A 16482-nucleotide genomic window follows, 5' to 3' on the forward strand; every position below is an offset into this window, starting at 1 on the left:
CTGGGAGGAAGATTCTGACTGTTTACTCTGTCTATGCCTTTCTCAGCCTCTGCCTCTGATGCTCCAGAGAAACTGACCCAAGTTTGTCCAAAGTCTTCTTATAGACTGTAATGTGAAAACAACAAATCACCTTGCCAGTTCTGGCAGAAAAAATCCCTGCCCCAAGTTCTGTACTTTTTAGATACAGTGTCTATGCCTCTCTTTCTGACAATGTATTCAAGATCCTCTGGCTGAGAAAAGTATCTGTTCAACTTCCTTCCCAACCTCCTGCCAAATACTTCATGTCCATTGTTACTGATGTTTCTGGATAGGTGAAAAGACCTTTACATGTCCTCGGTGCTCTCTGCTTCAAGTAAGCCAACTTTATCAATCATTCCTCAGTCAAAATCCTCCTGACTATATTCTTGTAAATATCCTCTTTACTCTCTCCACCTCAGGAACACACCACTTTTACCCCAGGATAAAATTGTTGTGCTTCTAATTCCTTACCTTGGCATCATTTGTCCCACTGAAATTCTGACAGATTTTATCACGGTAGCAATCAGCTAACTTCAGCACATCTTCTGCAGAGTTTAACTGGGTGGAGGAACAAGACAACAGTTAAATATACCAGGACATCCAAACAAACAGAAATAATCAAAAGTAACATGCAGGGTTTCGGCCCGAAACGTCATCATTCCCTCCTCCCATAGATGCTGTCTGGTCTGCTGAGTTCTGCCAGCATTTTGTGTTTTTATCATATAGGCCTATCTCTTTGTTGAATATGGATTATAAAATAATAGCAAAAATTTTATCTAATAGATGATCTAAATATTTACCAAAATTAAAACATATGGATCAAACAGGCTTTATTAAAAACAGACAATCAGCAGATAATGTAACTCGGTTACTTAGCATAATTCATTTGGCACAAAAGAGGGAGGAAATGAGCGTGGCAGTTGCTTTGGATGCAGAAAAAGTATTTGATAGATTGGAATGGGACTTTTTATTTAAGGTATTGGAAAAATACGGGTTAGGAAAATCTTTTATAAACTGGATTAAAACCTTAAATACTAATCCCAAAGCTAAAATAGTGACAAATGGCCAAATTTCAACATCATTCCAGTTAACAAGGTCAACTAGACAAGGCTATCCATTATCACCTGCCCTATTTGTATTGGCAATAGAACCATCAGCTGAATTAATTAGAACTGATTCAGATATTACAGGCTTTAGGGGATATTACGGGAGGAATATAAGATAAATCTATTTGCTGATGATGTTCTGATTTATCTAACAAACCCATTGCATTCATCGCATAAATTATCTTTTAGCTTGGAAGAATATGGGAAAATATCAGGGTATAAAGTAAACTGGGATAAAAGTGAAATTTTACCCCTTACTAAAGGAGATTATAGTCAATGTCGATTAGTAACTCAATTTAGATGGCTGATAAATGGTATAAAATATTTAGGTATAAGAGTTGATAATGACGTAAAGAATTTATATAAATTAAATTATTTGCCATTCTTGAAAAAAATTCAAGAAGATCTTGATAAATGGATGATGTTACCAATAACATTAATAGGTAGAGTTAATGCTGTAAAAATGAATATATTTCCTAGATTAAACTATTTATTCTAAACATTACCACAGAAGTTTTTTCAAGAGCTAAATAAATATGTGAGGAAGTTTCTTTGGAAAGATAAGATGTCAAGAATATCGTTGGAAAAATTGACATGTAAATTTGACCTAGGAGGGTTACAACTCCCAAATTTTAATAATTATTATAAAGCAAATCAACTTAGATTTATTGCATCTTTTTTTGATGAAGATAAACCAACATGGATTAGAATAGAGTTAGATAAGATAGGAGAAAATATACCAAAAGATTTTATATATAAATGGGAATCCAGATGGATACAGGAAAAGAAAGAATCTCTTATACTAAAGCATTTGATTGATTTATAGAATAAGATAAATGTTGATGATGAGATAAAGAAATCTTTATTAGCAAAGTGACCCCTAATTCAAAATAGACATTACTTTTACAATGGATAACCAACTTTTATATAGCTGGTTTCAAAACAGGATTAGATATATAGATGACTATTTTGAAGGAGGTAAATTGATGTCGTTTGATCAACTAAAAGATAAATATCAAATATCAAATAACACTCTTTTCTGTTATTTCCAATTAAGGGCTTACTTAAGAGATAAACAGGGTCAAACAATGTTAATGAAATAGAAATTTTAATTCAAAAAGGAAAAATTAAAAAATTTACTTATTGTATGTACAACTTGATTCAAAAATAGACAATTAAACAAGGAATTCATAAGTCAAGACAAAAATGGGAAACTGGTTTGAATATTAAAATTGATGAAATAAGTTGGTCAAGACTATGCCTTGACAGCATGACAAATAAAATAAATGTCTGACTTAGATTAGTACAATATAATTTTTTTACATCAATTATATATTACACCACAAAAAATAAATAGATTAAACCCAAATTTATCTGATCAATGTTTACTATATAATCAAGAAATTGGTACTTTTTTACATTCTTCTTGGTCTTGTTTTAAAATTCAACCGTTTTGGATAAATTTAAGAGTTTTACTAGAACAAATTATTGGAATACAACTTCCACATAATCCAACATTATTTTTACTAGGCGATATTGAAGGGATAAAATCGAAATCCAAATTGAACAAATATCAGAAAGAATTCATAAAAATTGCATTGGCAGTAGCCAAAAAGGCTATTACAGTTACTTGGAAATCGGATTCATACTTAAGTATGGACCGTTGGAATAATGAAATTTTTAGTTGCATTCCACTTGAAAAAATTACTTATAATTTAAGAAATGAATATGATATATTTCTGAAAATTTGGCATCCTTATTTACAAAAGATAGGATTAAATATATAGGCCCTTTGAAGATAAAGTTATTAGCCATTTGGGGAAAGAAATAAATATATATATTAAAGTTATTTTCAATTCCATGGAGCTTGTGGGGATCTTCCAACATCCAGGCAATCTTTCTTTCTTTCTTCTTTCTTTTTCTCTTTTCTTCTTTTTTCTTTTCTTTTCAGATGGGGATGTTAAGGGGGGAAGGGTTAAGGGGAGGGGGAGGGCAGATATTATACTCTATTATTCTATCATACTATTCATTCTATGTAATTATCTTAAAAATTGAATAAAAAATATATTTTAAAAAGAATAGAAAAATGGTAAAAAAAATGAATTCAGACAGCATGGAAACAGGCTCTTCAGCCCATTGAGTCTATGCTGACCCTCAAACTTCCATTTATGCTACTGCTAAATTCATTCCTTTACATTCTTTTTACATTATGAAAGAGACATTTATGAGGCTCTTAAATAAGGACAAGAATGTGCAGAGAATCATAAATATGGATGTTGTGTAGGCACAGCAGAATAATTTAGATAGGTGTTTAATTACTAGTTTCCAGCGCCATTTTGTGTACAAGTTTTTTCAACTTTCGCTCCTAAAAGGCATGGCCCTAACTTTCAGACTCTTTCTGGGACCTTCCTATGCCCTTTCTACCCCATCCACACTCCTCTCTTCACATCTGCTCCTCTCCAGCTCTGTTTTCCATAATACATAGATCATAGCACAGTACAGCATAGGAACAGGCCATTCAGCCCACAATTTCTGTGCTGAACATGATGCCAAATTAAAACCATTTCTCTTCGGTACCCACATGATCACTGACAGCCCAAGAAACACTGTTGACTCTGGTGAGGATTGCATATGCAGGAAAACATTCCAACAGATCCACATCCGGGGATAATGGAAGTTAAGTTTGTGCCTTGGAGAAACGGAATGAGTTCTCATACCTGCTGGGCATTTGCTGAATAATCGAAGTTGCACTGCGACAGCGTAGAGTTCTGCTTCTCAGATACAGGACATGAAAGTGGATCCACTGGAATGAAGATGGCATTTGAGAGATCAGTGCATCTACCTGCTGACTCTAACCCCACCTTCCTGCTGTTCACCGATCAGGCAGGGAAGCGCTGACCTCTGTAACTCCAAGCTGGTGTACTCCCACAATGAGCAGCATCAGACCCGGACACACAGGACTGTGACTCGACGCCACATCTTCCTGACCCCAAGAACAACTGTGAATGCTTCGTCCAATCCCACACCCACCCACTGGCACCCAAAGGAACAGATAGCATGGTTGGCATTGTACTTGAAATGTTGGCACAAGCCACACTAATGTGAAAATGTTGGTATGGACCTCATTGCTGGTTTGGGAGGGACAATTTGTAAACATCTTCACAGCCATGAAACCAGTTAAATGTGTAAGTGATCAGCCCTCTCTGGTTGGAGGAACAACACCTCATATTCTGTCTGGTTAGCCTCCAACCTGACAGCATAAACAGTGAATTCTCAAACTCCCAGTAATTTCTCACACTCCCCTTCTCTCTTTTCCATTCACTACTCTGGCTCTCCTCTTATCCCTTCTCTTCTTCTCAGCAACCTATCATCTCCCTCTGGTGTCCGTCTTCCAACCCTTTCTCCCTCAGTTCACTCTCCTTGACTAAAAGCTTTCTCTTCTTCAGCCCATTTTACTTTCTCCACCTCTCACCTCCCAGCTTCTTACTTCATACCTCACCCCCTCCCACCTACATTCTCCCTCGCCTGACTTCACCAATCACCTGTCAGCTTGTCCCCTTCCCTCCCCCCACCTTCTTATTCTGGCTTCTTCGCACTTCCTCTCCAGTCCTGATGAAGGGTCTCAGCCAAAAATGACGACTTATCATCAACACCAGACCAGCTTACCCACCCATGAGACTTGCTTGAAAGATAGAGGTCAGACCGGAGCTGCCCCATACCGGCCGGTGATCATCTCTGAGTTCAGACTCAGAACAAGACAGGCTTTGGAAGAAGAGTCCTGAGAGCTCTGATTAAAGACGGTATTAAAACAAAGGCAATTAAAGGATGGTGTTAAAACGAAGGCAACTGAGACCTTGAGATTAGAACCTGGATCCATTGGCCAATGGAAAAGAAATTATATGGAGAGTATGATTGTATATCTTTGAGTGTATGCCTCTGTTTGTCTTAAGTGTTTACGTCCTTTGTACAGAACAGTTAACAGGCAGGTAAAATGGGTAACAGGAACGGCAAACCCCAGAAAGGGAATCGGAAAAATAATTCTGGATCAACACCACATGCCAGGACTTGGTCTGCTGATCCCTTAACGACAAAACCCACAAACAGGAATACCCAATAGAAGATAGAAACAATATAGGAAGATGGAACAGCTCTTAGGGGACTCGTTTGTTCCCCAGGGTCGTCTATGGACAAGGTTTCCTTGGATCGGAAGAGAGCAGGTACTCTAACTCTCTCCAGGGATCTCTCTGGGTGGAGTGGTGAGGATTGGTTTTATGGCAGACACTTTGATCTAAAAAAAGATTCAATATTCCAGACTCACTCCCTTGCACACCCCTGACTGGCAGCCCCAGTCTCACTCCCCACTGTTCACTATACACGCTAGCCTGGGCCAGCTCCAGCCTCACTCCCCACCATTCCCTACACACATTGCACTGACCCAGCCTCCACTCCCACTGTCCTTTACACACTCCACACTGACCCAGCCTCATTCCCTACTGTCTCCTACACACCCCTCACTGACCCAGCCTCATTCCCCACTGTCTCCTACACACTCCATACTGACCCAACCTCACTCTCCACTGTCTCCTACACACCCCTCACTGACGCAGCCTCACTCCCCACTGTCCTACACACTCCATACTGACCCAACCTCAGCCTCACTCCTCACATTCCACTACACACCCCAAAGTGTCTCCTTGACAGTCAATGATACTCAGAAACTTGCAGAGACACAAGATGTTCTGCAGATTCTGGAAATCCAGAGCAACACACCTACAACTCAGCAGCTTTGTCAGAGACTGCGTAGGGAGAAATGGAGTTGAGATTTCAAAGTTTAAAACCCTGCACTAACGCTTTGAAACACAAATTCATTTTCTTTGCACAGGATCTCCCTGACTTGTATTTCCAGCATTGTCTATTTTGATTCTCAGCTCTCAGTAATCATTCTGTTTTCACCTGTACAGGCCAGCTGAGTGTCTCCCTGCTTCTGCTGATATCCAGCTTTGCAGACACAGTAAAAAGATCCAGCAGAGTTGCGACAGGTCGTGTTCACTCCGCACGCATTTTTATCCTGGCATTCATCCACATCTGTTGTAGAGAGGAAGAGAGGTACAAATATTACCAACACAGATATAGTCATAGAGTCATAGAGGACTACAGCACAGAAACAGGCCCTGCTGCCCATCTAGTCTGTGCTGAACTGTTATTCTGTCAGCCCCATTGACCGGCACCCAGAACATAGTCCTCCATACCCCTCCCATCTATGTATTTATTCAAATTACTGTTAAATGTTGAAATTGAAACTGTTTCCAATACTTCGACTGGCAGCTCGTTCCACTCTCACTCCACCCCTCTGAGTGAAGATGATGATAATGATGACTGGAAAGTGAATGGTGTATGGAGTCCCACAGGAACATCACTCAGATCTTTGTTCCTCATACTCTACATCACACATTATTAACCATTTCCTGCACGGATTCCCATAGATCTAGCACCAGGGAGGCACAGTGCTACATCTACTACAGATGCTGCTCCACAGACCTCAGCACCCTGGGTCCAATCGGAATTCAAATTCCTCCACAGCAGCTGCAATTTAGGGAATGACTTGACATTGGGAGATCTCTCACTAAAACGAACAAGTTATATTAAAAAGTCATCCATAATATCCTCCTGGAATGACCCCCTGGATTCACGATAGGTGTCTGATGTTCGAGGCCTGGTGTTTGGTGAATGCTGTCCCTGGAATCGATGCTGACAATTGAGATCTGATGGTCCAATCAGAAGTCCAGAAGTCGGACTTCCGGTAAGATGGCGATTGCTTAGCTGCTCCAAACTTTTGTTCCGTTACTGTCGCTATCTTTGCACTAAATGTCTCCATTTTTTAAACCTTAGTTGGGAACTTTTTCGGTACCTCTTACTTGCCTGTGAACACATCTAACTTACAATGTCTATCAAGAGCTCTAAATCCGGGAGAAAGGAAGCTCCGGCTCTCTCAGACGAGACCCTGGCTGCGCTCGGTCAGCTCCGAGACGAAATTTTAAAGGATTTCAAAACCGCTTTCAAACAGTTGGAGGACAAACTTGATCAAATCAACGACAAGGTGGACAAGCATGCCCAACACTTATCTCGCATCGATTCAACTTCTGAAGATTTAGAAAGTCATGTTCGATACTTGGAGACTCTCTGTTCCAGCTTGGAGGAAAAGTGTAACAAACTCCTTTTCAAAACGGTGGATCTCGAAAATCGCAGCAGACGCTGCAATCTTAGAATTCTTGGATTGCCAGAGGCCACCGAACAGGGATCAACAGTGAAGTTTTTCGCCGAGTTTCTCTGTGAGATATTCGGGAAAGATTTGCTTCCGAACCCGTCTGAGCTCGAACGGGCACACCGGGTCCATGTTCCCGCCGGAATTCTGGGCAACCGCCCGCGACCAGTAATCTTGTGCTTCCATCAATACCAGGTAAAACACCGTCTGATCATAGAGGCACGTCGCAGAGGTTCTTTTATTTTCCAGGATACAACCTTTCGCTTTGTGGAAGATTTTGCACCCCAGACCTTAAAAATGCGCGCTGAGTTTAAAGGTGCAATGTAAGTGCTTTTTGATCGTGGTTTTAAACCCTCTCTTCGTTCCCCTGCTGATCTACGAATCAAGCTTAACACTGGGAAATACAAATGGTTTAAGTCAGTGAAGGAAGCTGAAGCATTTGTGGCAAGTCTTCCGGCTATCCAGCCATCTTCGGAACCCGATCAGACCTCCTAAAATGGTGGATAAGTACTTCTCGTAGTAAAATTACTTTTTCTGGACTCAGATTTTACTTGAATCATTCAGACATTATTCATCGAAACTCTAAGGGCTATTGACAATCTCTCCCTGGATTTGGTGTGTGTGTAATCTATTTTTTATTTTTGTACAACTTTATCTGCAGAGTTCTACAACTGACTTTAACCTGTTTTGGAGGTTTGAAGTCTTCAGTGAAGGCCTTCCTGTTTGTTGGTTCACAGTTTAATTGCTGATCTATTTTTCCTTCTTTTTATATTTATGTATTTTATTATACTTTTTTCTTTTCTTCACCCCCTTTTTTCTCTCTGAATTTTTTTCTCTCTTCTCTGTAAATGGTTGATAAATACTCATCTTGAATTTATAATTTTCCCCTTCCTCTCCTTTTTTTTATCCTTTTTTTTGCTTTCTCTTACTTTATTCTTCTATAATGTTTTCACTGGCAGGTTAGTTTTGGTCCTCTTCCGATTTTCTCTGTATTAAGTTTTATATTCCTGCAGAAGGTGTTCTAATCTGTAGTTATGTTTTCCAGTGCATAAACTAGTTACTATTTGTTATAGTATTTACACAGAACTGCTGTTAATGACACAGATCTGGAAGTTGGACTTGGGTTAATTTTTTTGGTAGAGCTAGCTACTTGTTTTGGTAGCCGTCTAGTTTTGGGTTGTGTGGGTGGGGTGGATTTTCTAGTTCCAACATCACTCACTGTATATATTATATCTCTTTATTGCTCAGGACATGTATATGTTTTGATTTTACAAATCTATGTTTACATCTCTGCTCCCAGACTGCTATTGTACTGCTTGACTTTTTATATGCCTTCTGCCTTTTATGCATTAGTAATCAATAATGGCTAGTGCACTTAAATTCGTGAGCTGGAATGTAAAGGGATTGAATCACCCTGTTAAAAAGAGGAAGGTATTCTCACATATCAAACAACTCAAAGCTGACATTGCTTTCCTTCAAGAAACTCATATTCGTTGTTCTGATAACTCCCAGCTTTTGTCAAAGTGGGCGGGTCAGCATTTTCATTCATCCTTTACCGCTAAAGCTAGGGGAGTCTCCATTCTTATTAACTCAAATATTCCTTTTGAACTCCATAATAAGATATCTGATATAGATGGCCATTTTATTATTGTTTCTGGCAAACTATATAACACTAACAAACTAGCAAACCTGTATGCCCCCAACTTTGACGATGTTAATTTTTTTGAATGGTTTTTTTCCTCACTACCAGACTTAAACTCATACTCTCTTATACTGGGTGGTGACTTTAATTGTTGGTTAGATCCTAATTTGGATCGTCCTCTGTTACTAGACCACCTACTAAATCTGCCTTAGCTATCCAATCGTTTCTCTCTAATTATGGTATCTCTGATATATGGCGTTTCCTCCATCTACGGAGAGAGATTATTCTTTTTTCTCACATGTTCACTATACCTTCACTAGAATTGATTATTTCTTACTCGATAACCAACTTATTCCATTTGCCCACTCTTGTGACTATCAGAGTATACTGATCTCTGACCATGCCCCAATTACTCTCTCATTGAATTTGCCTGGTCTCCCTCAAAGGAATAAGCACTGACGGTTTGATTCAATTTTACTATCGGATGATGATTTTTAAAAATTTATTAAGGATCAGATAACCTTTTATTTTAACACTAATACATCACCTGAAGTGCCATCCCAGATTGTCTGGGATGCCATGAAAGCATATCTGAGGGGGCAAATAATCTCTTACACAGCAAATCTCAACAAATCGTGCAGATCGATTAGACCTCATTAACCAGATTAAAGAATTGGATCAAATATATACCCAAACTAAGAACCCTGAATTATATAAGAAGCGTGTTGAACTCCAAACTAAATTTAACCTTCTGTCCACTCAACCTGTCGAACGCCAACTTCTCAAAAGCAAGAGTCGCTTTTACATTCATGGGGATAAGTCTGGTAAATTCCTAGCCAATCAGCTGAGGCGTTCCAAAGCCAAACAACATATTACAAAGATCCGGAAGGAGAATGGAGACTTTACATCGGATCATTTAGAAATTAATGACGCATTTAAAAATTTTTATTCTCGGCTTTATTCCTCTGAATCTCTGAATGACAATATCTCTGTTGATCAATTTTTACAGAATCTGAATATCCCCTCACTTTCATCTGATTTCAAAGCCAAACTCAATGCGCCTATGTCATTAGAAGAAATATCTACTGCAATTTCTGCACTGTCCTCAGGGAAATCTCCTGGACCTGATGGGTTCCCTGTAGAATTTTATAAATCATTCTCTTCTCTTCTTTCTCCTCAGTTACTTTCAGTATTATTTGACTCGTTTAATTACGGCAAATTGCCACCCTCTTTCAGTGAGAAGTCCAGAAGTCAAGGCCCATTGGCTGGAGCCAGATCTGCAGATCTCCTTGAGTCCACTGGGGAGGAAGAAACCTGGTGTCTGTAGGCCCAAGTCCGGTCCGCTCGAGGCCTGTCCTGGGGTTAAAGGCTTAAATTTGGGATGCTGTGCTGGATTAGTAATGACCACGGCAGCTAAAACTTCCAACCATTTTGGATGTGATCCTAAAGGTTGTGTTGCATGGTTTGCTGTTTCCAAAGTTTTATGTACACTTGACAAATAATCCAGAATGTTGAAACCTGAATCTCAAGGATGGAAATATGGTGACCTTGCTTAGTCTAGACTGTGTGATAAGGACCACCAATGTGGTAACTCACAAATTCCCCATGAAAGGGTCTGGAAGTCAAGCAATGAATGTCTTTTTCTGATGTAATTGAACCTTATAAACCTGTGAAGTCTTCACCACAGCAAAGGGCATTAAACAGATGAAAAACACCATCTTCTGAAATGTTCATCTCCCTGATTTGGAAAGAATTGGGAATTCTTTCCCCATTACACAATCTGGCAATTCTCACCTACAGCCCTTTAGTGCATTTTTTCCAGAATAACTGCAGAAATACAAGGACTGTAGTCAACTTTTAAGCAAGCTCTCCAGTGTGAAATGCAAATCAAGTCTGCAGAAAGTGCTGAGCAGATCAAATTGTGTCAGAGTACAGTAAGTGTGAGGAACTGCACACAGATAAATTACAACAGAACAAGCCAATTCTGATAGAAACAGCAAAGACAAGTGCAGTAAGAATCCTAATAATGTAATAATAATCCTAAGATGTTGGCCAGAGAGCACAAGGATGAAATGTGTCATGTGTGTGTGAAGGGTGACCTGGGTGCTATCTGACTGGGGTATTGTCTCTACAGACCTGAGCCTGCAGTGCCTGAAGCAATGGACATGTGATGGGTCAACCTGGACCAAAGATCGACCCAAGTAGTGGTGGAGCACTACAGCATAAAAGAATGAACACACCTCTGGTGAGGTATCTTGGATTTGGGCTCACCACAGGATAGGTTGCGAATGACGCTGTGGACCGATTGGGATTGGACACTCACAGACCTCTGTTGATACCCCTGCCCCCTCCTACCCCATCCCTATCTATAATTTTAGTCTGGTTCTCTTTCTCTCTCTTTTTTACCCCTGACTACAAACTCCCCCCAGCCCTACCTTTCTTTCTCTTTTATTTCCCATAATTCTCCACCTTCCCCTAGCCCATTTCCCTCCAGCCTATCACTTCCCAGCTCTCTACTTCATCCCTCCCCCCACTTCTTATCCCCCCCTCAACCATCCCATGTTACTTCACTCCTGATGAAGGGTTTCAGCCTGAAATGTCGTCACTACCTCCTCCCATAGATGCTGTCTGGCCTGCTGAGTTCTGCCAGAATTTTGTGTTTTTATTTATTTACAGCATCTGCAGATTCACTCGTGTTGCACTACAATCACCAAGATCCTTTTCCATAGTTAACACTGAAGCAAACTATTCATTAAGTACCTCTGCTATTTCTTCCGGTTCCATACACACTTTCCCACTGTCACACTTGATAGGTCCTATTCGTTCACATCTTATCCTCTTGCTCTTTATATACTTGTAGAATGCCTTGGTGTTTTACTTAATCCTGCCCACCAAAGCCTTCTCATGGCCCCTTCTGACTCTCCTAATTTCATTCTTAAGCTCCTTCCTGTTAACCTTATAATCTTCTAGATCTCTAACATTACCTAGCTCTCTTAAACTTTTGAAAGCTTTTCTTTTCTTCTTGACTAGCTTTACTACGGCCTTTGTACACCACGGTTCCTGTACCCTACCATAGCTTCCCTGACTCATTGGAACATACCTATGCAGAACTCCACACAAATATCCCCTGAACATTTCCCACATTTCTTCTGTACCTTTCCCTGAGAACATCTGTTCCCAATATAAGCTTCCAAGTTCCTGCCTGATAGCGTCATAATTACCCTTACTCCAATTAAACACTTTTCTAACTTGTCAGTTCCTAACTCTCTCCAATGCTATTGTAAAGAAGATAAAATTATGAGCACTATCTCCAAAATGCTCTCCCACTGAGAGATCTGACACCTGACCAGGTTCATTTTCCAATACCATCAAGTACAGTCTCTCCTCTTGTAGGTTTATCTACTGTTATGATCCCAGCCCCCTCCCTTCTGAGAATCGCAAGAGCACCCGTCGAAAGGGGGGGGTCAGTAGACCCAGTCGGAGAGAGAAAGAGAGACATGCCAAATTGCAGGTACCACCAGGGATACAGAATAAAGACAACAGCAACTATTGTCTCATGGAGACCACGGGAAAAGCCCTCGGGCAAGGTGGGCTGGTTGAGAGAGAGATTGCATCATCCCAACCTGATTGACACCTGCGACCCCGTGAGGAAGTATAAAGGAGAGTCTCGGGGACAGCCCCTCAGACGCACCAAGAAGACACGAGAGTGTTCCCGCAGCAGCGGGAAGCCATTCTGAAGGAAGCCACGTGCGTTAGATTCCGGGATTGGAATTTGTGGCTGGAATCACAGAAAACCGCTTTAACTAACATCGGGGAGAGGAAACCAACGCTCCCCTGATTTCACGGAAGATTCATCAAGACTCGGCAAGTTCCTTCTCTTCTCCCCCCAATCTCTCTCTCTCGGATGCCCCACGTGAAACCCAGCGATTTTAAAAGGGCTGAGGCCGGCAGCCTTCTGAGTGACTTTTATATTTCCAACGGACAATCTATTAACCCCTAGACATCAGCAGAGCTCACTTCTTAATGATGATGATTAATATACCCGCGCTTTAGATTGAGTGTTGACGATGTGCACTATCTGAATGTATGTATTAACCCTACTTTTGTGAACCTTTACGAATAAAACGTTTGAAAATAGTGACAACAGACTTCAACAGACCTCTCTATCTTTGCTGATAAGTTATCCAGTTACGGGATACGTAACACTACATATTGTGTCAAGAAACCTTCCTGAACACAGCTAACAAACTCCACCCCATCTAAACCCCTTGCTCTAGGGAGATGCCAATCGATATTTGGGAAATTAAGATCTCCCACCACGACAACTCTGTTATTATTACATCTTTGTTATTAATACTGTTGCTGCCAAACAAGACATTTCACAACAGATGTCAATGACAATAAACAGAAATCTGAATCTGATTCTGATGGAGTCATGTATTAATGACTGAGTGTTACTGGGGTGACAATGGGCAGTGGGGAGGTGAACTGGATGCCAGTAACTCTGCTCATCTTTAATATGGCCATGAGAATGGGTTGGGGTTGGGGCAGAATATAGTATTAATGGTAAGACTCTTGCCAGTGTGGAGGATCAGAGGGATCTTGGGGTCCAAGTCCATAGGACGCTCAAAGCAGCTGTGCAGGTTGACCCTGTGGTTAAGAAGGCATACAGTGTATTGGCCTTCATTAATCGTGGAATTGAATTTAGGAGCCAAGAGGTAATGTTGCAGATACATAGGACCCTGGTCAGACCCCACTTGGAGTACTGTGCTCAGTTCTGGTCGGCTCACAACAGAAAGGATGGGGAAGCCATAGAAAGGGTGCAGAGGAGATTTTTATAAGGATGTCGTCTGGATTGGGGAGCATGCCTTATGAGAATACGTTGAGTGAACTCAGCCTTTTCTCCTTGGAGTGAAGGAGAATGAGATGACCTGATAGAGGTGTACAAGATGATGAGAGACATTGATTGTGTGGTTGGTCAGAGGCTTTTTCCCAGGGCTGAAGTGGTTGCCACAAGAGGATACAGGTTTAAGGTGCTGGGGAGTAGGTACAGAGGAGATGTCAGGGGTAAGTTTTTTACTCAGAGACTGGTGAGTGTGTGGAATGGGCTACCGGCAATGGAGATGGAGGCGGATAAGATAGGGTCTTTTAAGAGGCTTTTAGATAGGTACATGGAGCTTAGTAAAATAGAGGGCTATGGGTAACCCTAGGTAATTTCTAAAGTAAGTATATGTTCGGCACAGCGTAGGTAGGCCTAGTAATTTCTAAGGTAGGGGCATGTTCAGCACAACTTTGTGGGCCAAAGGGCCTGCATTGTGCTGTAGGTTTTCTATGTTTCTATGTTTCTATCACATCTCAGTCCCAATAGCTCTCCCAGCCCCTCCACTGAATGGGCTCCAAGAGTAAGATGTTGTTCCATGTGGGAATTTGGGATGCAGGATTGTAGTAGTAATGACCACAAGAGCTAAAACTGTCCTCAGACACTGTCCTCAAAGTTGTGTTGCATGATCTCCTGTTTCCAAAGGACCTGTTTAGTCAATAAATTCTTGTCCATGTATCTAAAAACATTTGGAAACAATGATAACACAAAGAAAACCCAGTTGTTACCAACCACACGATTTACACAATGCAGACCCTGTGAATTAAATCTTTAATTCCAAGAATATCTTCAAGACAATCCGGGAAGATTGATGACACCCACACAGCCTTGTGATTAATTCTCACTTTCATGGTGATATAAAGTCTCTACCTTCACAAAGCACCCCTGCAGTGAGGCTGACTGTTGCTGGAGTTGCCTGAAACCCTGCATTGCAGTTGCACAGGTAGGAACCTGATGTGTTGTAACAAGTTGTGAGAGGGTGACACAGAGAGGCTTCACAGTCAGTGATATCTCTTACTCATCTCTCACTTTCAGTGGCCAATGGTGTGGCTTTAGTTCACATGGACCAAACTACAAGTGAACTTTGGTGGGACCTGATGAAGACAACTTGCTTCAATTCTGTCCTGATCATCTCTTTCACCTTTTCTCCAGTCCATCAACATTTGCATACAATCATACAGAAATGAGAACATTTTCATTTTTGATGCCAGTTTCAAAGCTGCTCCTCTTTTCTCATGATCCATTGCTGACTCTTACCCTCCTTCTCACGATCACATCCATGTCCCCATGAATTACTCAGCTCCTCACTGAACCTGCTCCGAGAGGGTGACTGTTTAATTCATAGTCTCTAACACAATCACAACTAATAATTCAGATCTTGAATTTTATTCTTGACTTCATAGTTATTTAAAGTCTTCACCTTCACAGTCCTGATTGATTGCATTGTACCCATTCTTGCATCGACACTTGTAAGAACCAACTGTGTTCCAACACTTTTTGCGAGGTCCACATGGAGACGTTTCACATTCATTGATATCTGTGTAAAGAGGGGAAATTCTTTACAATCATAAACATTTGGCTCTCCATTACAAGTGGATTCTACTGTAGTTGGTGGAATTTAGAAAATTACATCGGGATGCCATGGTAGCAAGCGGCTAGCACAATGCAATTACAACTCTGGGCATTCCGAAGTTCAGAGATCAATTCCGACACTGTCTGGGAGGAGCTTGTACATTCTCCCCAGGAGAGTGTGGATGTCCTCCAAGTGTTGTGGTTTCCTCCTAATTTCCAAAGACGTACTGGTTGGTAGGCTAATTGGTTATTGTAAAATGTCCTGTGATCAGGCTACCATTAAATAGGTGGGTTGCTGCAGTGTGGCTCTTTGGACCATACTATAGTATACCATAGTATGTTCCATATTATATCACTAAGTAAATAAATAACATTAAAGTTGACTTTTGTAGTGATGTGAATTTTAAAAAGTGCCAGATTGTCTTCAAAACCATTTGGTTCACACATACCTTTCATGGAAGGCCACCCACTGTCCTCACTGGTCCATGGGTCAAGTCCAGACCCACCAATGTGCTTGACAGATACATATTGATCGCATCTTCACACCAATGATCCCCCCCCCCGAATTAAATGCAGCATCTCCAAGTTTGTGGATGACACAAAGCTGGGCGGCAGTGTTAACTGTGAGGAGGATGCTAAGAGGATGCAGGGTGACTTGGATAGGTTAAGTGATTGGGCAAATTCATGGCAGATGCAATTTAATGTGGATAAATGTGAGGTTATCCACTTTGGTTGCAAGAACAGGAAAACAGATTATTATCTGAACAGTGGCGTGTGAAGTCTGGCCCTGGCAGATTGAGTGGAGGAGACCGATTAATGGTCCAACGGTCAAGAAGGCGGCCAGCAGGCATTGGTGGAGTGCTAAGAGCATGACAAGACACGTAGACATCTTGGTCATCCACCGCAAGAGGTGGTGATCTCTTTAAACTCACCCGGCAGAAGGCAAAAGCAAACCACTGCTGTAACCTGCCAAGTACATGATTGCCCAATATGTCAGAGCGGC

The 16482-nt window shown here is 41.0% G+C and overlaps 1 protein-coding gene across 1 annotated transcript in view; it reads right to left on the reverse strand.

The window, feature by feature from the left end:
- Positions 1 to 16482, reverse strand: part of LOC132406388 (adhesion G protein-coupled receptor E2-like) — a 66246-nt gene that overhangs the window by 35998 nt on the left and 13766 nt on the right. Inside the window, exons 3-6 of the mRNA XM_059991994.1 lie at positions 15328 to 15444; positions 6078 to 6209; positions 3842 to 3927; positions 490 to 576 (exon numbers count right to left, since the gene is read on the reverse strand). Coding sequence (XP_059847977.1) covers positions 490 to 576; positions 3842 to 3927; positions 6078 to 6209; positions 15328 to 15444 — 422 coding nt within the window. The remainder of the gene's footprint in view (positions 1 to 489; positions 577 to 3841; positions 3928 to 6077; positions 6210 to 15327; positions 15445 to 16482) is intronic.

The sequence above is a fragment of the Hypanus sabinus genome, chromosome 16 (genome assembly GCF_030144855.1).
Source record: "Hypanus sabinus isolate sHypSab1 chromosome 16, sHypSab1.hap1, whole genome shotgun sequence".
NCBI lineage: Eukaryota > Metazoa > Chordata > Chondrichthyes > Myliobatiformes > Dasyatidae > Hypanus > Hypanus sabinus.